Raw genomic sequence first — 24,412 nt, 5'->3', positions numbered from 1 at the left:
TCTGCATCAGCTGATTGAAATCCAAACTGTCCCTTTACTAAAATAAAAAGCCCCGTTTATTCAACTTGAACATCACATTAAAGAGAGCGACAAATAGTGCAGAAACTCACAGATGAAAAGACATAAATTCACAAGAAGACTTTCAGAATTTGACGATTTGTGACGAACTGTGTTCACTTTTTGTTTGCAGTCTTTGCTCTTTGCTGCTGTAACACTGTCAATTTCCCCGTTGTGGGATAAATAAAGGATCATCTTATCTTATCTTAACGTCTGAAATTTCTCCTTTTTTGAGTTTATGTGGGTGTAAAATCTGCAGGAGAGAAATTTAACTCAGAGTAGGCTACATGAGTTTGGCTTTTTTGTTTTCAGGCTTTTTTTCAGCAGAACAGAATCTTCTACTTTTTCATTCACAGAAACTTTCTCTATTTTTTTCCACAAAACTATCTCCACTCATGTCCTCCTTCCGCCTGAGTGATGAAGAGCTCTTGATGCTCGGTGTGTGTGTTTGTTTGTGTGATTTATTTGTGTGTTTCTTGGCCTCCTCCAGCCTCACTTTCCCTCCTGAATGTTAAAACCGAAGAGAAAAAGCCGACCTCGCTTTGCCTGTAGTGTTAAAGCTCCGAGTGTGAATGAGCGACTGTGTGAAGTTGATGTGGAAACTTTCCCAGCATCCTCGGCGCCACACTCCTGCGAGGTGTGAGGCTGTTGCTTAGCAGCGTCTGCTGGAGACTTCACACCGTCTGAGCTCGGCGGTGGAGACGAGGCAGACAGATACAGAGCGGCCTGCAGGAAGTCCGATGAGTCTCTCTTTGATAGCTTGTCACAAATGCTGCTCTCTGATTGGTCAGGAGGTCAAACGACAGCGTGTGGCAGTCAGCTGATGTTGCGTGATCTCAGACTGAAAAACATATTTTTATCCGGCGCTGCATCAAGAGATTAAAGTCGTTAACCCACGATAATCTGCTCATCTGAAACATGATGAGAGCGTGCCAGGATTCAGTCTGAGATGAAGTCAGAGAGGACAAACGGAGGCAGCAGTCGATTTACTTCTGTTAAAGTCGGGATGTCAAAACCTCATTTCACTACTCTTAAACTCTGGTTCTGTATTTTTACTGACAGTTCAAGGGACAAAAGGTTTATTATTGCTCCAGTAGATTGTTTCATCCGACTGGTTAATTCTGAAATGTTTTCTATTATTTAAAGGTCCAGTCAGTGAGCTGTGTAGAGAGTGAGATGATAAAGGTCCAATCAGTGAGCTGTGTAGAGAGTGAGATGATAAAGGTCCAATCAGTGAGATGTGTAGAGAGTGAGATGATAAAGGTCCAATCAGTGAGATGTGTAGAGAGTGAGATGATAAAGGTATCTTACTATCTGATCATTAAGGAAACATGTTGAAGTGCTGGCTGCTCTGACAACAATGCAGCAGTCAGTATGTCCTCCTTCTAACTTTAGATTCTGCTCCTGAATGATCTGGATTTGTTTGGACCAGAGAAGGTAGGCGCTTTTAAGACACGCCCCCACACGGCCGTTTTGGACGCCCCTCAGTTTGTCAGATATGAGAGCAGTTATCAGGTCAACAGGTGTTGCAGCGATGGAAGCGGGCAAGAGAAGTGGTTCAGATAGAAGTGATTGTACCCGACCTAAAAAGCCTCTGCATGTTTCTAATAAGCTCCACGAGCAGAAACGTGCTCAAACTAGGATCAATATTGGAGATGCTTTTGAAAAATGGAGAGAGGTTAGAACACAGAAAGGTTTACAGACCCATGCAGAGCTGGATAAACACTGAAGCTTCAGAGTCCACCACATGGTGACCTGAGTGAGCATGGACTCTAGAGAGGAGGGGGCGTCGTGGAAGTCATAGAAACTCTACAATATGTATAAAGACCCAAAGTTTAAATCAGAATTAGTTTTTCAAATGTTCAATAACTGAACAAGAACTTGGCTGAAGTACACGCCCCCTTAAAAACATCCTGCAGTTCATGACGCCACACGCAGCTCTGTTACCGTTTGCAGCTGCTCATCAGCTCTCGGTGAAGCTCTTGGTGACTTTTTGACGCTTTCACAGGATTCACGAGTTTCTTGGGTTTGATGAGGTCCTCGTCCTCGTCTCCGTCCAGGTAGTCGGGCTGGGGGACGTAGCCGGACACCGGGGACGGCTTCCTGCCCTCAGGACGGTGCTGCTGCAGGTTTGCGTACGCCGAGGCTACAGACACAAAGACAGGGAGAAAAATCTTTAAACATTTAAAGAATGACACCGCTTTACGAAAGCATCAGATATTTTTGTGCATTTGGTGAACGCTGAAGCTTCAGCGTTTAGCCAGCTCTCGACCAGACGCCTTCTGGTTAAGTAGCTTGGTCCTGCTCGAGGTTTTTCTCTCTCATGGTGGCTAAATGACGGGTCACTTTTAAGAATATATCAAACGGGGCGCTGGTGGCGCAGTGGTTAGTGCATCCTGCAGGCGGGTGACTCGGGTTCAAATCCCACCTGTGGCTCCTTTCCTGCATGTCATTCCCCACTCTCTCTCTCCCTGATTTCCAGCTCTATCCACTGTCCTGTGTCTCCATTAAAGGCCCAAAAATAAATAATTATGTCACCATCTCCTGCAGAGTCTGTTTCCGTCATGCTTCCCCCGCACCAAAAGGGAAAACTCCACGCTGTGAGGGTCATGCATGAACAGACGAGTCGGGGAGATTTCAGGGACAGATCGGAGTGCACGTGTGAAAACATCTTCAGATGATACAACAAAGAGTACAAGCTGGACCTGCTCTTTCTGTGTCATAACCAATGCTTCAGGGAGACTTGCAGGGAAGTCTTAACTGTCCCCGTTTGTCTGGGAGAAGAAAGGACAGATTAACGGGCATCTGATCCGAGTCCTCAGATATTCTGGGAGTCAGAGATCAGATGTCATACAGTTCACTCCACACAATGACCCCTTTCTCAAGTGCAACCGGAGACCGACATGACATGCCGCTGCGTCATATTTCACAAAAATGAAATGAGCGCTGGAGCGGCCTCCAGTCTGATGTGTTCAGGTACGCAGCGCTCCAGATGTTGATCCTGGCTGCAGAGACTTCAGACACCAGAGCATCAGTGAGGGGAAGGTTTTGATTCACCTTTACCTGATTTACAATAAATACACACCAGATACAACTAGATCAGTACCAGGTCCCAGTCTGAAGACCTGTTAGCTAGGATCAGTACCAGGTCTCGGTCTGAAGACCTGTTAGCTAGGATCAGGACCAGGTCTCAGTCTGATGACCTGTTAGCTAGGATCAGTACCAGGTCCCGGTTTGATGACCTGTTAGCTAGGATCAGTACCAGGTCCCGGTCTGATGACCTGTTAGCTAGGATCAGTACCAGGTCCCGGTTTGATGACCTGTTAGCTAGGATCAGTACCAGGTCCCGGTTTGATGACCTGTTAGCTAGGATCAGTACCAGGTCCCGGTTTGATGACCTGTTAGCTAGGATCAGTACCAGGTCCCGGTCTGATGACCTGTTAGCTAGGATCAGTACCAGGTCCCGGTCTGATGACCTGTTAGCTAGGATCAGGACCAGGTCCTGGTTTGATGACCTGTTGGGTCGGGTCTTTTCTTTTCTTTTGATCCGATCAAATATTTGCAGCTCTTCTCTCTGGTGCTGCAGTTTTCTTTTCATCTAAATTAAATCTGTGATTCTTCAATTCATTTCATCTCAGAGCTGATTGCAGGAAGTCTTGATGGACTCTGAGATTTTCTGTGGTTTTCGTATTGATTTCAGACAGGACGTGCAAACTGAGCCCTCTCTGTAGTCCATCGACGTCTCCGTGTTATCTGGTTACAACTAGAAGCTGTGATTCTGCCTCAGTCTGATAACTGCGAGAGGAAGACTGTCTGCCTCCACCTCGGCCAGGAGGAAATGTGATCGTGTTACTCAGTAATGTCAGGAGATAATGTCTTTTTTGTTTCGTTCATTCATCCTGAAATAAAATCACAATGTAGATATCGAATCAAATCCAACCTGCTGCAGAGAATCTGATACCAAAAAGCCTTTTGATGACTCGTACCGTCATAGAAATATAATATATTCTCATCCTGCATGGTCTGATTGGACTCCAGGAACAGAACTTTTCCAACATTTATCAAGTTGCACCACCTCTTCATGATGCTGCTGTCATTCTTACGTTCAACATATCAACTTCACTTTTCTTTTGAGTGAAATCTGAACTAAAGCAGGATTAAAAAGAACAAACAGCTGAGTGGAGGTGATATTTAACTAAATAGATTTGTTTCTGTCAGTAAATCACAGATCACGTTGATAACTGTTCAAACACACAGAGGGTTAAAGTCTCTGCTCTCCTCTTACATAAACACTCGGGTCACTAAGTGACCTGTTGCAACATAAACTTGTGGGATGTTCTAACCGTGCAGCTATTGATCAGCTCTTAGAAAAACCATCCTGTTTGTTTTAGCGTTAAAAACACTAAAGAATATGGGACCAAAGCAGAACTGAGACCCTCTTCACACCTATCCTTCTTCTTATGTCACATATAAAATATTTGAGGTGTAAAAATCTCCTCCAGATTATTTTCAGGACCAGAGTGCGTTATTTTACAACAATAACCTCGAACAACTTCTGAATGATTTCCAGTCAATATGAGTCCATCTATGGTTACATCTCCTCCTTTATTTGGATCTTTGGAGGTTTAACCCTTTGAACTCTGTTACAGATCAACCTGAACGTCCTAAAGTCCCAACCAACCCAACAATGTAAGGGTAAAAAACAACCCAAACTATTGGACGGAGCAAGGACTTAAACCCAAAAGAAAACTGGGTAAAACCAAGACTCCATCACCCTGAAATACTGGACCCAACCAGGACATAGACTCCAGTAAGTACGCAAGAGAGAATTGGACCAAACGAGACCAAAACATCACAACATATACCGTACCAGGTAATGGCTTATACACCACAGAGTCAAAACAAAACAAAACACCACAGGAACTAGACCAAACCAAGGATAAAGCAATGGAGACTACTGGACATAACTAAGACTAAAACACCAGAACCGGGGCTAGAGAACACTTGACCAACAAGACTAAGGCCTAGTCCACATGTGGGTAGGTATTTTATTTAAACAAATCTTTTTCGGGGTGTTTTGGAAACCCAAGAGTCAAATAGCACAGAATATTGGGCCTAACATGAAAACACCAGTTAGACCAAGCAGGGACTAAAACAAACAGAGAATATGAGACAAGACAAAACAAGGACTTATAGACGGAGAGTACTGAATCATTGACATAACCTTTAAAACTGAGACCGTCACAAGCTATCAGCTATAACTGGACCAATCTGGGCAACATACTAAAGAATAAAGAGAAACCCAAACCAGAACTAAAACACCAGAGAGTATTGGACATCTCTAAAAATCCATAAAATCCATTGCTGACCAATAAAGGACTGAAACACAAGAGGACACATCAGGGCCAAAGTAGCAGGCTAGTATGTGGAACCAATCCAGACCTAAAACATTGCAGAATACTGGACCACATCTGGATTAAAATGGGAGTGAATACTGGACTAAAGAAGGACTAAAAACATAAAATAATTATTGAACAAGGCCATTATTAAAACATAAAAAGATACTGGACAGATTAAGGATTTAACGAGCTGAGAGTACTGAACTAAACCTTAAAGAACAGAAGACCAGACCAAACCAGGACTCAAGGCGCACTCACACTAGGCCCATTTATCCCGTACTGTGATTTAGCATGATTGCCCCCCTCCCCCGCCTGCACCCACACTGCTCCAGGACTAACCGGGCTTGAGCACGGTTACCTCTTATAACGTCTTAATACAACACATGCATGGCTTTATGGGACCATGACGCATGCTCAGTTTACAAGACAGGAGGACTAAAAAATAATAAATTAGAAAAAAAGGGAGACGTGGATGAGCACGGATCGGAGCGCTCACACCGGTCAAATGAACTGGACTTTAGTGGTGAAGCGTTCTTAGGCACGGTACAGATTGCCTGGTTTGAGAGAAACAGGACCAAACCAGGACTCAAACATCAAATCTGCTTCAGCCTACATTCCAGTCCATCATTGTTCTGAACATCTGAAAATCTTTTATTACATAAGAATTTCAGCGTGTTGATCTAAACTCCCACTGAAGTCAATCTCTGCTGCCAACACTGACTTCATCTTCCTCGTCCTACACGCAGCTCGTCCTCACACCAACCTCACGCTGCTTTAATGAAACAGTTAGCACCACGGCGCTCTCCAACACATGACTCAGGACTGGAATTATTCAGGAAAGGTTTGAAAAACACAAAACAACACCAGCAGAATATCAAAGAACAACGGCAAACGTGCAAAGAACACTTTACTCGAGCAGCGTGAAGTTACAATTTGGATTTTACTCGACTTTTTGCTCCATATTTAAAGCTTTTTGTAAGAACGTAATAACTAGAGAAATAAAGTGAGGATGCTTTTAAACAATATGACGCACTGGTGAGTATTTTTAGTCAACTGCATACTAAACAAATATGATATTCACTATGTGACTTTCAGAGCAAAACAAACCCTCTCTTTGGACACACCTCCTTCATCCCTCAGCTCCCCCCTCACTTCCTGTCACCTCACTTCCCCCGCCCCTTCCTTCCTGTTTCACCAGCGAGCGTCTGTGAGACGGAGAGCTGCAGACAAATGCTGATAAACATCTGAAAACAAGATTCTGAGATCAATTTCACGTGACAATATGCATATCTAACTAGATTCAGTTATTATCTGTTTGTGCGTTTGGAACAAAGAAAATATTTTCTTTTCTTTGTTCTCCTTCAGTGGAACTCTTGCGATGACACTTCGTTATAATGCCCCTAGAAACAGCGTCCCTGAGTGGGCGTGGTCGTCTCTCTTCCCCCAGGTGGGGTCAGTACTAACGTTCAGAAAAAACAAAACGTCCTGTCAGCATGAACACAGAGCTGAGAACAACAAACCTGGAGGGAGTTTGACTTCACTCTCTCTTTAGGGAGACAACACTGCACCGGGTATATTTGATTTCTTTTGAAATATTAATATTCATAATGTCGATTGTTTACATTTGAATGATTGTTTCAGTAAAAAGAAGGGGAGAATTGAACCTTTTCCCTGCTCCGCTGCCCCCCCGCTGACCCAATGAAATCTGTACAAATGCCTCTCTCTGTCTCTCTCTCTCTCTCTGTCTCGCTCTCTCTGTCTCTCTCTCTCTGTCTCTCTCTCTCTCCCTCTCTCTCTCTGTGTCTCTCTCTCTCTCTCTCTCCCTCTCTCTCTCTGTGTGTCTCTCTCTCTCTCTGTCTCTCTCTCTCTCCCTCTCCCTCTCTCTCTCTCTCTCTCTCTCTCTGTGTCTCTCTCTCTTTCCCTCTCTCTCTCTCTGTCTCTCTCTCTCTCTCTCTCTCTCTCTCTCTCTGTGTGTCTCTCTCTCTCTCTCTCTCTCTCTCTCTCTCTGTGTGTCTCTCTCTCTCTCTCTCTCTCCCTCTCTCTCTCTCTCTCTCTGTCTCTCTCTCTGTGTGTGTCTCTCTCTCTCTGTCTCTCTCTCTCTCTTTCCCTCTCTCTCTCTCTGTCTCTCTCTCGCTGTCTCTCTCTCTCTCTGTCTCTCTCTCTCTCTCTGTCTCTCTCTCTCTGTCTCTCTCTCTCTCTCTTTCCCTCTCTCTCTCTCTGTCTCTCTCTCGCTGTCTCTCTCTCTCTCTCTGTCTCTGTCTCTCTCTCTCCCTCTCTCTCTCTCTATTGTAAAAAAAGGCATAAAAAGGCTGTTAAAAATCAAACTACTACACATCTTAAAAATTATTTCTTAGAACCAATTCAATAATTTTATCTCTATTTCTAAAATGTCAATAAAACAACTTGTTTTGATTATCAGAATGACAGTGAAGCAGCAGCTTCATGAACACATCAGCTGCAGGAGCTGGGGATCGAACCCCCGACCCTCCGGTTGAGAGACGACTGACTCTACCACTGAGCCACAGCCGCCCCTAAAATAAAACATTTCTTTGGTTTTATTCTGACACAATTAGAGGTGGGAATAAAAAAATCGATTTATGTAAAAATCTAGATTCTTATCTTCTGAGATTTAAAATAGATTTTATTATAGATTTTTTTTTGCTTATCAGTCACTCCCTGCTAAGTGCTAAAGCTAGCTCTGTAACTCAGTAGACTATGAAATGGAGCAGTGAGAAATTCAGCCAGTCTCACAGATGACTGGAGTAGATCCTGAAGTCAGGACTCATTCATAAACACTCAAAGATTCCCAGATCCACATGCAAAAAACACCCAACAAACACAAAGAGAGCGTGTCAACATGTTTTGCTGTATGTTGGAGGAGCTGAGAATATAGTTGTTGTTGTTGTTGTGAAAGTTTCTGACTTGTTGAGTAATAATTGACTGACAGCGTCCTCACTGATCCACAGAACAAAATCTGCTGCTTATCTTTGGTCCATGAGATGTTTGAACCCTCAGAGAAACAAACAACAACACATCTTACAACACAAAATAAGTGCAGCACAGTGTGAGTCCTGTGCATCTTACCAGACTTGACCATCCCCTCCCCGCCTGTGGGGAGGCGTGCTGGGCCTCTGGGGGTCTGATCCATCTGCTCTGAGCTGATCCACATGTGTCTCAGTCTCTCTGAGCGAGCAGCAGCACTCCTCTCCTCCACACTGAATCATGCCGAGTGTAAAACAACGGTCACATGATCTGTGCCTCCCTGCCTCCCTTTAAACTCCTCCCCCTCCCCCTCCTCCTCCTCCCCCCCCCCCTCCCCCTCCTCTTTATGAAACCACCTCTCTCTAACCTGCTCTCAGCCTTTTCCCACGCTGCCTCACTTCATTTTCACACTTCAGCACTTTCCCCGAGTATGAAATAAGAAACCGTTTGAGCAACCGGGCTGACAGTCTGAAGAGTCCTGATTGTATCGCTCTCGCCTGAAGGTGGCGCTGTAAACATCAGGGATAATGATTTCACAGAGATTGACATACTGTGCATTTATGTTTTTCATGGCGAGCTGCATGTGTGAACGCAAACAGACAACATTTCTAACTCTGACTTTTTCCTCCCTATTACATTTTCTGCAGAAAACATGATAAAAAACTGACATGGATAGTCTCCAGCTGTGAGGTGCATGTGTGAACAGAGAAGTCAGGAGGAGTTCAGGGACAGTCCTCCTGAAGTTATCGGAGTGCAAGTGTGAAAACAGCTGATTTGATGAATAACGTGTGGCGCTTTAAAGTGTCCTCAGGTTGTATTCCATCAAACTCACAGAGCGGTCAGAAAACATCCACAGGTCAGACTCGCCTCCCAGAGAGAGAGCCACATTGTTCTCAGAGTCGGACGGTAACCTGAGAGGGACAAACTCACCTTTGCCGTGCGGGTGCTTTCCATTTTTCACGTACTGCTGCTTCGTAGGAGGCTCGTGGTCGATGCTGTACGCCTTCTGGGAGGAGAAAAGATGGAACATGTAAGTCCAGAACTTTTACATGAATTAAATTACACAAGTGCAGGTTCAGTTTCGTCTTATTAAGAAGGACGTCTCAATGATTTAGCCTTTGAATAAAGCATGCAGGCGGGCCGTCTGGACCACACAGAGTACAGGTTGTATCGGTTCTTTTACACGTATGTTCTGAGGTGCAGACCTTTTAGTTAGTTTAACCGTTACTGTGCATACTAGATGACATTTCCCAGGTCCCTGTTAGGGCTCACACTTCAAAACTCCTGATATTTGCCGGAGGAGATGTATGTGTGAACGCAAGCAGAAAGATTTTTTTACTCGGACTCAGGGTTAAGTGTCTCGCCCAGGACTACATCGGATATATCTATTTTTTGTCTTTGTTTGTTTGTTCTCGCTTTAGTTGTCATGTCTATATATTCTTGTTTCATTTTGTTCACCTTATCACCAATAAAAAAAAAAAAAAAATAAAAAGCTGCAGGAACTCGGGATCAAACCTCTGAACTTCCAGTTAGGAGACAACCGACTCTACCACTGAGCCACAGCCATCCCTGAAGCTGAAGCTCTCTCAGCTGTAGAAACTCTTTTCAGCAGAAGGTAATGCTAATTGGAGGTGGTGGGGGGCGGTGGGGGGTTTGACTGGTTATGCATGTGTACTTGTGGATACATACGAGGACATGTATGATGTATTTTAATCATATATTTATATTTATGTATATGTGAGTATATTCTACACGCTGCCAACTCAATAAAAAGAATCTGAGGTTTGTTGATGAGACAGAACTCAAGTTTCTGTTTGAACTTTAATGTGACAGAAAAAAAGATGAACTGCTCCTTTAAAAACATTCAACTTGAAGTGTTGGATCCAATCCTCCCTCTCCTCACTCAGCCTTCTTCCTCCTCTCACCCCCCCCACCCCCCCTCACCCCCTCCGGGTGTTTCTCAGCCGCTCGTCTCCTTTCAGACTCCAGGTCAGCTGGAAAGCCTCCTCTCTGACTGAATGGACTTTGTGTTGGTTGCTAGGAGAGACTTCATCGGGCTTCAACATGGTGACAAGGCCCTCACTGTCTCACAGACCCCCCCCCCCAAACAGCCCTGAAGGATCGAGGAGAGGGGGGGGGGGCATCTAGAGGTGACATGAATGTTGTTTACTGCAGGATGAAGGTCGATCTGACCAAAACTGATCCCAAACTCTTCACTATTATTATCAGATTTATACATCTCTCACGTCTGTATCCCCCCCCCCCCCCTCCTCTCTAGAGTCCATGCTCACACAGGTCACCATGTGGTGGACTCTGAAGCTTCAGTGTTTATCCAGCTCTGCATGGGTCTGTAAACCTTTCTGTGTTCTAACCTCTCTCCATTTTTCAAAAGCATCTCCAATATTGATCCTAGTTTGAGCACGTTTCTGCTCGTGGAGCTTATTAGAAACATGCAGAGGCTTTTTAGGTCGGGTACAATCACTTCTATCTGAACCACTTCTCTTGCCCACTTCCATCACTGCAACACCTCAATTCCGAGGTCAACGTATCAAAAGTTATTTAAACAACATAAACGTCTCAGAGTGGAGAGTTCAGACCGATCTGATGATATTCCATAAAAGAAAGTGTGATTCAGTCATTTCAAACACTCCCTGTGCTCCTGCAGCTGATGTCAGGTTAACTCTGTGGGACTGTGGGAGGATTTAACCTTTGACCTTCAGGTAGGACGTCTCAGGTTGAATCATTTCAGGCTGCAGGATCAGAGCTGAGCTGAGGACAGTCTGCCCTCTGCTGGACAGTCAGCAACATTACACCTCTAACACCACACAGGCCTCTGAAGGCAACACAGCAACCAAACACTCTCAACCCATTTATAAACTTCTCTTAGAAGAAGAAATAACATACATGTGATGTTGAAGACAGAGTATCTCTAAACATAATATGACTCAGCTTCAGAGGAGTTTGATCCCCTCGGATTAGAAAGGCAACATGCAGAGTTAAAGTCTTGGCATTGCTCTTACATTTCTTCAGCCAGCAGCCAGAAAAAGCTTCAAAGTCCAACAATATCACAGACGTTTAAATGCTGGCAGCCATGTTGTTGTTGTTGTTGTTGTTGTTGTTGTTGTGTATCTTTAGGAAGTAAACGAGGGGGGAGGATGTGAACATAGGAGCCCAAGGAGAGCTGCGGAGCTTTCTCCTTCAAAGTAAAACACAGACTTCTCCTTCAAAATAAAATACAGACTTCTCCTTCAAAATAAAACACAGTCTTCTCCTAAAGTGAAGCTGCTCCATCGTCCCTTCTGGGCCTCCGTACATGTGTGGTGGTGACTGTGTCTGCAGAGACTCTGTCCTCTCACTGGATTTTACTCTTCTGCTTTGTGACGGTTGACTCGGGACGTTTCTGGGGGCGGAGCTGGTGTGTTTCCTCCAGCCAATGAGAGCGCAGCAGGTGAGTTTAGGAGTGGATACAATTCAGTGATTGGACGAGATTCAAACCGGTGAATATGACGGACGTGGACGTAGCGGCAAAGAAGAGAAAATATAATCAGAGTGAGGAGAAACAGCAAGCTCGTTCTAAAACGAGGGTGAACCTTGTGTTGTCTTTTACCCGTGGACGTGGAGTTGATCTACTTCCTGTTGGACAGGAAGGTGACACAGAAAGTCTAGGTTTTCTTTTTTTTAAATCACCCTAAATGAGAATAGATGATCTAGCGGTTAGTTTCACGCCTGATGTACGGGGTCAAAAGTCCTCCAAGTGGGTTCAAGTCCAACCTGTGGCTCCTCCTCTTTCTGTCCCTGATTTCCTACTCTATCCACCGTCCTATCAACTGGGGGGGTGGAAGTAACAATCTTCTCAGCCTCGGGGCACTGATTGCAGGGCAGTTTGGTAGGGCCACATGTACAGAGGTTATAGTCCTTCAAGCGGGCGGCCCGGGTTCAAGTCTGACCTAAGGCTTGGCATCCCCCAATTTCCACCCAAAAACTGTCCTTTATTACAAATTAGAATTAACCAATAGAAACGCTCGGCTGAAACTGAGGCTGAAAATATCTGACCTCTGAAATCAGAGACCACGATGATAATCTGCTGTTATCTCTGTAAATGTGAGTGAGCACACACACACACACACACACACACACACACTTGCTTGTGTATTTTTAGCTGCAGGATTTCCTCTGATCGTCTTAACCTCCCTCTCTGGTTCAAGCTGGTTTTAACCCACTGATGATCCGCATCAACACCACAAACACACAGACCTGCTTTATGTCAACGTGCTGTGAGTGTTTGTGGCGATGGTCGGGCTGATCCCGGATCAGTCAGCGTGACGCAGCTCGTCAATATTCACAGCCTCACGATCATCATCATCTTCTTCTTCTTCTGGTTAATGAGCAGCGTTACGCAACCGCAAGCTGAGAATACTTGGCCGCTATTTCCTCTCAGTTCTGATCCAGTTACTCACACATGAGTTCACACACTGTTCACACCAGACCTGCTGACAGGATCTGAGCTCTGATTGGTCGAGAGCAGGCCAACGCTCTTAGGCTCTAACTCTGCAGTCTCTGGTATTCAAACACAATATTACACTGACTCCTCCTCCCTTTGTTTGACTCTTTAGGGAACATCTTGCACCTTACTTTTATCTGCAGCCACAAAGAAAAGTGATGTGTCGATATTAAGACGATAACCAACCGTTTTTAAGGTTTGCTTGTCTGCAAATATGTTCTGCTATGTTTCCTCTTTAAGATTTCCCTGCACACAACAGGAGCCTGCTGACAGTTTTAACATCTTATCGCTCGTCTACAGATGGTCAAGTCTCTGAAAGCACAACCAGAGCCCGACCTACACGTGGGCCAGGAGGAGCAGAATCATTCATTTCTATCTGCAGCAACAACCTTACTTTGACTCTGAGTGACTCGATTTGATTGACCCGTCTCAACTTAACTCGGCCTCAGACGACCTGACCGACTCCTCCATAACTGACGCGACCTGATGCAGATCCACTGACTCAGCCTGACTTGGCTGGACTCCCGGTGCTGAGGGGGAGCTTGACTAATGTGTTGAGGTGCTATTTTTACAGTTTATTTAAAAAGAATACAAAACTACCAAAATATGTGAGGGGGATTCACCGGGGCGTGATGGGGCTATAGCGCCCCCTAGCCCTGGTGTGGCGCCATGCTTGGCTGGACTGAGTTACTGTTGAACTGACTCGACCCGGCCCTTACTACAAACTGACCCATCATGACCTGACTCAACTCAACTTGACTCAGCTGATCTTGAACTCAGCCTGACTGGACTCAGAACCGAAAGAACACAAAACCGACTCAGCTTGAACCTGAAGTCTCTGAACTTGGCTCCTGTTGACTTGACCTGAAACCATCCGACCCGATACGACTGGACTGGACTTAACTTGACCCGACTATACCTGACTCGACTTGGCCAAGGCATCCACCCACCAACACATCCACTGGCAGACAAATTAAACACACTGAACGAGCCGACTAGCAGGAGCAGATAGCAGGAGAATAAAACTGGAATTTCTCTCACTGAAAAAGATCAAGCACAGACTTCTTGGACGGCCAGAGAAAAGCCACAAACCACACAGAAAGGCAGATTATCAGTCCAGTTTAAGGATGAATACCTTAAAATTAAAAAGAAAAAACATTGCTACATTGGTATGTAAAGAAAACTACGAGCAGCCTTCTGCAAAAAAGACCTAATCCTTGGTTTTTACATAAGTCCCGCCTCTGACAGGGCAAATAGCCAATCACAGCCAGGATGTTTGGGTGGCACTTGGGGTGGCCAAACAGATTTTTCAGGGGGGCCCATGCCACCCCTTCTGCACCCCTGATCATCCTTCATAAGTTACATAAAGATGACCGATCACAGCTGATGATGTGATTTAAAAACACCTGCAGCTGTTGAGGTATAAATACAGTTTCAGCTATTGGTGGGAATAACTCAACATCAAAAATAGACCTATGACTCAATCTGACCGAGACATTACAGCCACATGACCCCGTCTGATACCTCCTACAACCATGCAGTCAGCTGTCCGTCACCATGGCAACAAATACACCCCAACACGCCCAGTACAGCAGGTGTGCCGCGCCCCTCAGCTCAAATATTTGTCGCCTTTCTCGGGTTGAGCAGAAACTCTTGAGTGTGTTTGCGGACTGACATTCCTCTGAGCGCACACAGCCTGACCCGGTACCAACGTGTGTTTACTCAAGAACTCGACTTTTAATACAAATCTGCAGAAATTTCACACAAAATAACTTAATAATAAAGAAGGAAGTACGAGTTATAGACCTGCCGGTGGAGACGGGAAATGAAACTAATGATCATAATGAATATGATCGATGAACGTTCATCTGATTGATCGACAGCTTCTTATTAAACAAAAACAAGTTCATGTATGTTAAGAACAAAATCATGAAACGTGAACCAACAGGCAATTCTCACATCTGCAATCCTGAAAATATCTGCTCCTGATATTTTCCTGACCTGGCTGTTCACACATGCACCTCACAGCAGGGGCTATCCCTGTCAGACAGGAGGGGGGGCGGGGGTCTCCTGGGGTAAGACGTAGTAGTGTCAGATGAAAACCACACCACCCCCTCCCACTGGCCCCTCCCACTGGCCCCTCCCACTGGCCCCTCCCACTGGCTCCAGGTGAATTCTCCTGATTATATCCTGCTGTGTTCTCACATCAGCTCACTCTGACTTTCTGCAGAATAAACACGAGGAGGCTGAGAAACATTGAGATGTTTGTGATCACACATGACGCTCAGTCTGAACACTTCAGGAGTTCTTCAGTGTGAAAGCGCTTCATGTAGGCTAAGTGTGTTTACATGAATATCCTGGTTATGAACCACATCCTTCATTCAGGTCATGGTGTTAACATGAACACATGAACACAGAGAATCCTGATTATTCACATCAGAAATATTAGAATCCAGGTTTCTGATTCCTGCATTTGATTAAAAAACCAGACAGACAGACAGGCAGACAGTCAGACAGACAGACAGACAGACAGACAGACAGGCAGACAGACAGACAGACAGACAGACAGACAGACAGACAGTCAGACAGACAGACAGACAGACAGACAGACAGACAGACAGACACACAGACAGACAGTCAGACAGACAGACAGACAGACAGACAGACAGTCAGACAGACAGACAGTCAGACAGACAGACAGACAGACAGACAGACAGGCAGACAGACAGACAGACAGACAGACAGACAGACAGACAGTCAGACAGACAGACAGACAGACAGACAGACAGTCAGACAGACAGACAGACAGACAGACAGACAGTCAGACAGACAGACAGACAGACACACAGACAGACAGACAGTCAGACAGACAGACAGACAGACAGACACACAGACAGACAGGCAGACAGTCAGACAGACAGACAGACAGACAGACACACAGACAGACAGTCAGACAGACAGACAGACAGACAGACAGTCAGACAGACAGACAGACAGACAGTTAGACAGACAGACAGACAGACAGTTAGACAGACAGACAGACAGACAGACAGACAGACAGACAGACAGACAGACACACAGACAGACAGACACACAGACACACAGACAGACACACAGACAGACAGACAGTTAGACAGACACACAGACAGACAGACAGACACACAGACAGACACACAGACACACAGACAGACAGACACACACACACAGACAGACAGACACACAGTCAGACAGACAGACACACAGACAGACAGACAGTTAGACAGACAGACAGACACACAGTCAGACAGACAGACAGACAGACAGACAGACACACAGACAGACACACAGACAGACAGACAGACACACAGACAGACAGACAGACACACAGACACACAGACAGACACACAGACAGACAGACAGACAGACTCCTTCATCCAGCATCCTATCTCTAAATAAAGCATAAAAAAGCCCAAAAATAAATTATACTTATTACAAGCAACATTCCCCTGACAAGTTAAACAAGAAATGAAGCTGAACTGTTTGTAAGGAATGAGCTTATTAAGGTTTCCTGGAATAAAACTTAACGTCTTAGAAATGAGAAAAATACACTTGATGAGTTTAATTCTTCGTGGTGTATTCAAGTCGTTTAAGCCGTCAAATCTCAAAAAGTGAAGAAGTAAAATCATTTTTAAACTAATAAATAATTTCCAAATCAAATAATAATTTGTGCCAGTTGATTTTGTGCCTGACTTTTAGATCTCCACCCTTCAGTCATAAAAGTTAAAATTGTACTCTGAGTTCGGTGCTGCGTAGCTCCTGTTAGCATGCAAACTGGCTAATCCAAGAAAGTGAACATGGTGTACAAAAACCAGCAGCATGTCAGTGTTGTTATTGTGAGCATGTTAGCATGGTGTTGTTAGCATTTAGCTCGGCAGCAGCAGCCTGTCAGTGCAGCCTCGGGGAGCTGCGTGTAAGTATGGACTCAGACTCTCAGTTTGAATATGATCATAACAAAGTAGGCCTGCAAGAAGCTATTTATTTTCTCATTGTTGATTCATTATTTCTGAATCATTTGATTGATTATATAGACAGCAGCATTACAGTGAATAATGTGTATCGAAGTCTGAGTGTGACGTAGTGTTTATTTCTCTGACCGCCTGTCCATAAGTCAACTCAAGTTTGTTGAAATGTGGGAAAAGAAAGAAGACGAAAGATAAATATTCACATTCAAGAAGTTAAATCTAATTTTTTTAAATCAGTTTTCAACACTTTTCCACCTTCTGATCACTGACCCACCAGTAACCCAAAGTTCAAGATGTCAGCTACAGATTTGTCAGGTCAGGGTGCGTGTAAGTCTTTGAAAATAAAATGTGAAACAGGCTGTTTGTTCTGTAAATAATGATGTTTTTTCAGGAGTTGAACTAAAGCCAAAGCCACTCAGGAACTCTCTTCAGACCCCTGAAGACAAACAGAAACAGAGCTGGACTGACCTTCTTTCCATAAGTGGTTCCCATTATTCCCAGTTCCCTGCTGAGCCGCAGGTTCACACGCAGCCTTCCTGTCTTTCTGGTTCTTTCCTCTCCTTTTCCCCTTCAGCCTCGGCCCCCACCCTCCTCTTCCTCCCCCCTGCCACCTGGCAGCCTGACAGCCCGTTCACTGGGGTCGATTAGCCCGCCAAACTTTGAGGCAGCCCGGCCAGCTTCATAACATCAAACCAAGAACGAACCGGGTCAGGAGAAAAGAGCAGGCGGTCAGAGCTGGAACAGGCAGAGTGTGACTGTGAGGAGGAGGAGGAGGAGGAGGAGGAGGAGGAGGAGGAGGGGGGTGTCCCTGCCACCTGTTCCGGCCTGACTCTCTGCTCTCGCTGGTGAAGAGTTAAGATGCTCGGGCTGGATTAATCTAATTGGTGGTGACAAGGAGAGGGGGAGCGGTGAGGTCTGAAACAGGCGTCAAATTCACTAAACATCTTCAGCTCAAAGTTTCTCCAAAACAAAGTTTGTTAGTCGACGCTTTAAGACTGAGAGGAATTTACTTTCACTGTATTTTTGTCTGTTCAGTTCAAGGTCCAGAGAATCCTGAGTCACATTAAGTAGTTGCACTGTTAGCTTAGCCTTCCAGTGTTATGTAAGCATCACACCCACAGACCAGAGGTAGCTGGTACTGGGGAGGGTGTCGCAATTTCTTACAGATGGACTGTATAAAACATGGACGTCCCCCATCAGTTTCTGAAGATGTGTTTTGATGCTGAATGATGGTGATCGCCATATTGGAAATGCAGACTCACACTAATTATTGATCAATTTAGAAACAGGCAAAGAGGTAAACAGCTAACGCCTCCTCCCAGGGGGGATTTTAGGATCAGATCTCTCGGGATTGCTTGTTAGCATGCTAATTAGCAGCATACTGGCTGCTTATTAGTTATTACTAAGCGCTTAGTACCTTATTCTACATGCTCACTATCGATAACTAGGCCTTTAACTAAGAGTTTGCCCTCAATATACCCTCTTAATTACAGACTAAAAAGCAGCTAGCATGCTACTAATTAGCATGCTAATAAGCAACTATTAATGGTGAATATCGTGACCTTAATTTAAGTAAAAAATGTCCTTAATTTTTATTAACAATTATAGTAAGATGAGGGCTACTTGAGTTTGACACCACAAAATAATTTGTAAGGAGATGAAAGATCGAATATAGAATAGAATATGCTGCTTTTGCAAAAGTTTTAGGTGTTATTATTATTATCATTATTATTATTATTATAATTGGATGTTTTTCTCACTAATTATATCACTTTTCTGTTCACTAAATTTTTTTATAAATTTATATTTTCTCACCAAAAATAATATATCTTTAGCATCAGGGTATCTGCAGGTTAAGACTTTTTAAGATCTTTTTAATGCCACCTTCAATTAAATTTAAGACTGAAAACACTATAAATGTAGGTGATGGTTGGGGGATCCCGCTGTATTACAACCCAAGCATAGCAGGTGTGTCACTCAATGAGACTCATTCAAGTTTACTTTTTGTCTGTTTATTGAACATAAAGTGATACTCAGTGCTCTCTGGTTCAACAGCTGTGTGTACAAGTGCAGCTTAACTGCATGTTACCGACCAAGTATACAAAAAAATATACAAAAATACAAAATATCCAAAAAAACATATTACATTTAGTCAAACAGTAGTGTGCAACTGGAAACATCTAACAAAAAAAACTAATGGACCTACTGAACACGCACGCATGTCATGATGAGCCTCAGTTCTGTGGCCTTAATCTCCAGTTCTGCCTCTATTTTTTTCAGCTCACTCAATTTATCTTTGTACCTCTTCCTGAGGACGTTTGACTTTGTGATGAGCTGAGCCATCAAGGTGCCGGACTTACCCTCAGCTTGCTCAGCAAACATGTCTGCGTTTTCTTTTGAAGCTCAGCGATGTGGTCTTCTGCAGCTTTCCTCTTCTGCCCTTGTGCAGCGCTTTGGCTCTCCCTCTTCTCCAGGTCAAGGTGTTCTCTGTATTTTGACCTTGCTGATCCCACCGAGGTCAGCAGCTCCTTGGTGAGAGGGACATTGGCAACCCCCCCACAAACTGCAACATAGTCACAGACCAGTCTCTGGGCAATGACAGTGTCCTCCTGAAGGTTAACAGTCTCCTTGTTAATGGAGAAGCCTCTCTCGAACGTTGCCTGCCCATGGGATAAGAGTAGAAGATTCTGACAGAAACCCCAAAGTTCAGGGTAGGGTTGGCTGCAGGCTTGATGCAGAAACACATCAAGCCTGGTTTCTATGGGCCAGAAGGACAGGAAGTGCTCACTTTTAGCCTCGACAGACAGGAAGTTCCCAAACTGTTGGATAATCCCATCACCTGTAACAAAACCGATGAAAGGAAATATGTGAAATATTATTTAGGTGATTAATCATGATATTAGCAGACAGGCTTATGTCCAATTGTTCCATGGCTGATGATCAGGAACAACATTATAACTATTCTATTAACTATTCATACCAGCAGAGACACCTCTGGACAACTGCTTGTCTTGCAGAAACTTCTGCACTAGACTTCTCATTCTTCCCTGGCACCAGTCTGGGTCGGAGTACATGACTGTGGGGTCCAGGCATGCCACCTGTCTCACCATGGGGTACTTCAGGGGGCTCTTGTCCTGGACTTTCTTTAGGATATTTGACTTACCCTTCACGCAGTCCTTCCTAAACTCTAGGGCAGTGAGCTCTCCTACGCTGGTCTTTCTCTGGAGGTCCTGACAGATGGGTAATGTGTTGTAAACACAGCATTCTCTCCTGCCTGGATATGGAGCATCATTTGATAGAATGTAAGTAATACATCTAAATTACCTTCAGGGCTGCCTCTGCACCCAAGCCTATGTCAGCTTCCTTCAGGTTGATCTTCTGGTCAGCGACATCCAGCCTGACCAGCTGCAGTGGAGTGATGTTGTGGAGATGCTCCCTCTTGACAAAACGCCTAAGCATACTCTGAAAGGGTAAAAGGAAAATGCATGATGATTGTAAAGCTAGTACCTTGATAACCACATTAACCATGAAATACATTTCTATATAGTTATTTAAAATAATCTCATCATCACCATAAGCAAGTATCAGTAATGATGAGTGACCTTTACTTAGCCAAAACATAATCTGTCAGTAATTTTAAGTATTGATTAAGGACGAGTTTGATGAATCAAGCTACCAAACAGCGTCTCCCATTTCTGAATGCTCACACACACATGCACACACATGCACACACACACACACACACACACACACACACACACACACACACACACACACACACACACACAGTATGCACACACACGCTTAACTTGTTTTGCTTTTCTTGTTGTCTTCATTATTAATTTAATTACCTTGAACAAGTCTTTGCAAAGGAATGGCATGACTGGTGCGTCAGTCTGATACTTTGTCAGAAAGGGAGTGAAGGTCCTCGAGATAGCCATGAAGAACTGTAGCTTGGGCAAGATGAGTGGATCTTGCTGGGCTGCTTCTATGGTGTCAAATGAGGCTGTTCCTCACTGCATCCACATACTTCACCAGTGATGGCCATACCTTTAATATTTCATCATGTATGTGTGCATTATTTTATCATGCATGTCTATTTTATCATATATTGTGCAGCACCTTGTAATTATGTTTTGATAAATGCTATATAAATAAAGTTTCATCTTCTTTCAACTGGCAGGTTCTCAATCCACCGATGGCCACAGAATGTTTAATGGGAAGACCGAGGATTTGGTGAGGGCAATGAAGTCATCCCTCCTCGCTGGTGTATTGTGGAAAAGGAAGTGCATCGCCCTCAACACCTTGGTCAGTGGTGGTTCTAGACCACTTTTATTGAGGGGGCCAAACTGGGGCCAGTTGTTTTTGTCAGAGAGGAACATTAAACCCAGGTGAAAAATAGACAAAGAAGATCGCTTTAAAAATATATATTATGCCAAATAATAGCACACATCAATAAATACCATGATCTATATTTGTTTCAGTAACAGAATTTAAGACTAGATGAGTCCGGTTGTTGAGTCACTGTGTATGTGTTATTAGGGGGGGGGCTCTTCCTTTTGGAGGGGTGGCCACAGGGGGGTCCAAGTTCAGTGTTACAGGAGCACTGGCCCCTGTTGGCCCCTGCCTAGAACCGCCCATGTGGGAGGGGGCCGTGGGAGAGAGGGGAATGATGAGTTAACCGTCATCTCTGATGGGGAATGACGTTCACACATCCATGCACAACCTTCACTGAAAGTGTGTAAAGGAGCAATGCTGCAGGCCCTTCCTCCCTGCCATATCACACTGTGCAACCAGCACGTCCTTACAAAAGCACAAACAAAAACAAAGAGAAACTCAAACACGTCGCGAAACTACGAACTTCCGCTTCCAGCAGTTCACTCAGAAATGATCTCGGTGTTCCTTCTTGGTTACTTGAGAACAAATTAAATATATATATATATTTTTAACAAACGTTTAAGAATGTTATATAATAATAAAAAAGCGAACGTTCATATTGCCATTAGCTGTCATCTTTTGTAGTGCTTTTTAAAAAATAATATTATTATACCAAGAAATAAACGATGCAACATAATACTCGAGAAATGAGCTGACAAGCATGCATGTGTGGCGCATTGACAAAAAAAAAAAAAAAAAAGATACAAAAGCACTTAGTAAATATTAATCTAACCACTGAGTCCAGACGGTCAAACTGAAGAGGGACGCTGGGACGCTGTTGCTATGACAACACAAACAGTGAGCAAGAAACAGCACCGATATCCCTGTAGCTGAATCACAGACCAAGGAGTTTCTGCTTTTATTTTGTTCAAGAAGATGATTCCACCAGCTGTATCTCTCCTCAAATACAACAATCCAGTTTTGATCAGCAAAAGCACTGACAGAAAATCACCAAAGGTGAGTTTAGTAACACCAGCCGAGTTTAACCGACGTTTAGTGGTCAAAGTTAGGCCAGCAAAAATAGTTTTGACCGTACAGATATTCCTGCTATAATGGCTGCTGTTTCTATGTTTTTTACCAACATCTTTCAATCCCTGAAGCTTTTTAAAGTTATTAAATGATGATGAATATACTGTATCATGTATTTCAGATAGGCAAAGAAAGTTGATTCATTGTGTAACATGAAACACTTTTCACAACAGGGGCGCCCTTTAAAAATGAGTCCACAGCAGGTGGGGGAACAGTCTACCCCTGTTCCACCACCTCCAAAATCAAAACCCACCTCTACTGACACCACCAAGCAGGAAGATGAGGAGATCCTAAACGCCATCCTTCCACCCAGGTACAGCTGCATCCATCTACAGTGTGTCATTCATTAAGTTCAATCCACTCACTTTATCTAAACTTCTGTTATTGCAGGGAATGGACTGACGGGACCCAGCTGTGGGTGCAGCGAGTGTCCAGTGCACCTTGTACAAGAACAGATGTTATTCACCTAGGGGAGCTGCTGGACACAAAGCTGCACCAAAGGCAGGCCAGACAGACAGGAATCTGCCCTGTCCGCAGGGAGCTCTATTCTCAGTGCTTTGGTGAGAAGGAGGCTCTGATATTTGTGATCACTGAGGCGATTGTGTTGACAAGGATTGAGGATCAAAGAACAAGAATTTGAACCAGTTTTTTGTGTACACATGGCTTAAATTTCATTGCCATACAGCTTTCTTCTGAAGCATTTTGTATACCACTGAAAGCACATTTTTCTCCTCAAATATGTTACTGTTGCATTTACTAATTTTCTGTTTCTTTAAGATGAGCTCATCAGACAGGTGACCATCAGGTGTGCTGAGAGCGGCCTGTTGCTCTTGTGGGTCAGAGATGAGATTCAAATGACTGTTACTGTCTACCAGACTCTGTATGAAAGCAGTGTGGCCTTCGGTATGAGGAAAGCCCTTCAGTCAGAGCAGGGAAAGGTTGACATGGAGAAAAAAGTAAGGACATTCACTTTTTTGTTGTGTTTAGCAACAATAGATAGCATACAAATGTGGAATGTTTGCCAATATTCATCCATCGATAGTATAGAGAATATACAGTATTTGCCACAGAAGCTGAAGGAATAACTATCGAATGCTATTTGGTTTAGTATCCAGCAGAGGGCAGCATTCCTCTAAAATAATGTTTGGTCTTAACATCACTGATCCTGCATTTCTGTTCTTGTTCTTGTTTTTCAGGTTTTGCGTTTCATAATAGCGCACACCAACTTTCTTTGCTTTCTTTGCACGGTCCATCGCTCTTCTCTGTGAAGACAGATAAAGCAGAAACAGAAAAATGATTCCGTTAAAAAAATTAATCAGAGCGTTTCATTTAAAAAAAAAAAAACCTATTGCATCAGTTAGATGAATAGACATTAATCTTGTCCAGGCAGAGCGATCTGTTTGACGTCAGAGAGAGCAAACATTGCATACCTGTTTGGATGTCAGTTTGCGCGCCTGGGTGGACTCCTCGTCATCCCCGGCTCTCCCCTTCTTCTGGTTTGCAGCTGAAGTCAAACAGAAGATTAACAGATCTGAGTGCCTGGGTGATTTTAAAGTCAACTTGACCTGGTTGTATAACTCCAGGCTAAACTCTGGGAAATGCACCATCATACCAGTGAGTTGGCATGCGTGGGTTTTTGTTAACGTAGTTCTGAGAAATGGTGCAATATTTTTTGTGAATAAATGATTTGACATTCAGCACCATACAAGGTCTTGAGCACATCCCTGGACTGAACATTAATGTACAGTATGTGTAAATAGTATTAAACATCTGTAATAATTTTAAATAAAACATTTTAAATCCTGTCAAGTGTCCACTTGTTGAAATATTCAAATTTCCCTTGGGGGACTACTGAAAGATTTCTCTTAGTTATAATTATCTTACCTTCTCCAGTTGCCACATGGAGAATCCACATTTGAATGCGTTATGTAGGGTGTGGAGGCCACAGCTACCCACAACAACCAGCTGGACACCACCATACTGCTCAGCGTGCTCTTCCTGTAGAA

At 44.0% G+C, this 24,412-nt stretch overlaps 2 protein-coding genes across 3 annotated transcripts in view; one reads left to right on the top strand and one right to left on the bottom strand.

Annotated features, from left to right (window-relative positions):
- si:ch211-236d3.4 (protein FAM107B) overlaps positions 1–17,640 on the bottom strand; it is a 23,570-nt gene extending 5,930 nt beyond the window's left edge. The window contains exons 1-3 of one of the 2 annotated variants that reach the window (XM_061041620.1): positions 17,409–17,640; positions 9,369–9,444; positions 2,005–2,203 (exon numbers count right to left, since the gene is read on the bottom strand). In XM_061041620.1, the coding sequence (XP_060897603.1) occupies positions 2,005–2,203; positions 9,369–9,444; positions 17,409–17,432 (299 nt within the window). In that variant the 5' untranslated portion in view covers positions 17,433–17,640. Of the gene's footprint in view, positions 1–2,004; positions 2,204–8,540; positions 8,690–9,368; positions 9,445–17,408 lie in introns of those variants that run through there. The other variant, XM_061041621.1, reaches the window with a different exon arrangement.
- A 4,447-nt stretch (positions 17,641–22,087) lies between these two features.
- Positions 22,088–23,174, top strand: LOC132977363 (axonemal dynein light intermediate polypeptide 1-like). Its single transcript, XM_061041887.1, has 3 exons — positions 22,088–22,334; positions 22,580–22,719; positions 22,797–23,174. Exons 1-3 carry the CDS (start codon positions 22,254–22,256, stop codon positions 23,044–23,046), a joined length of 471 nt encoding a protein of 156 aa, XP_060897870.1. The 5' UTR covers positions 22,088–22,253; the 3' UTR covers positions 23,047–23,174.
- Positions 23,175–24,412: the final 1,238 nt, after the last annotated feature.

The sequence above is a fragment of the Labrus mixtus genome, chromosome 7, assembly GCF_963584025.1.
Source record: "Labrus mixtus chromosome 7, fLabMix1.1, whole genome shotgun sequence".
NCBI lineage: Eukaryota > Metazoa > Chordata > Actinopteri > Labriformes > Labridae > Labrus > Labrus mixtus.
The sequence above is the reverse complement of the archived record's forward strand: the minus strand, read 5'-3'. Positions and strand labels throughout refer to the sequence as shown.

Excerpts from the sequence above, each read along its gene's own strand:
- LOC132977363 (XM_061041887.1), top strand. The coding sequence starts at position 22,254 with ATGATTCCACCAGCTGTATCTCTCCTCAAATACAACAATCCAGTTTTG. Across the intron at positions 22,335-22,579 it reads CTGACAGAAAATCACCAAAG|GGGCGCCCTTTAAAAATGAG; the intron begins GTGAGTTTAGTA and ends TTTTCACAACAG. Across the intron at positions 22,720-22,796 it reads AACGCCATCCTTCCACCCAG|GGAATGGACTGACGGGACCC; the intron begins GTACAGCTGCAT and ends CTGTTATTGCAG.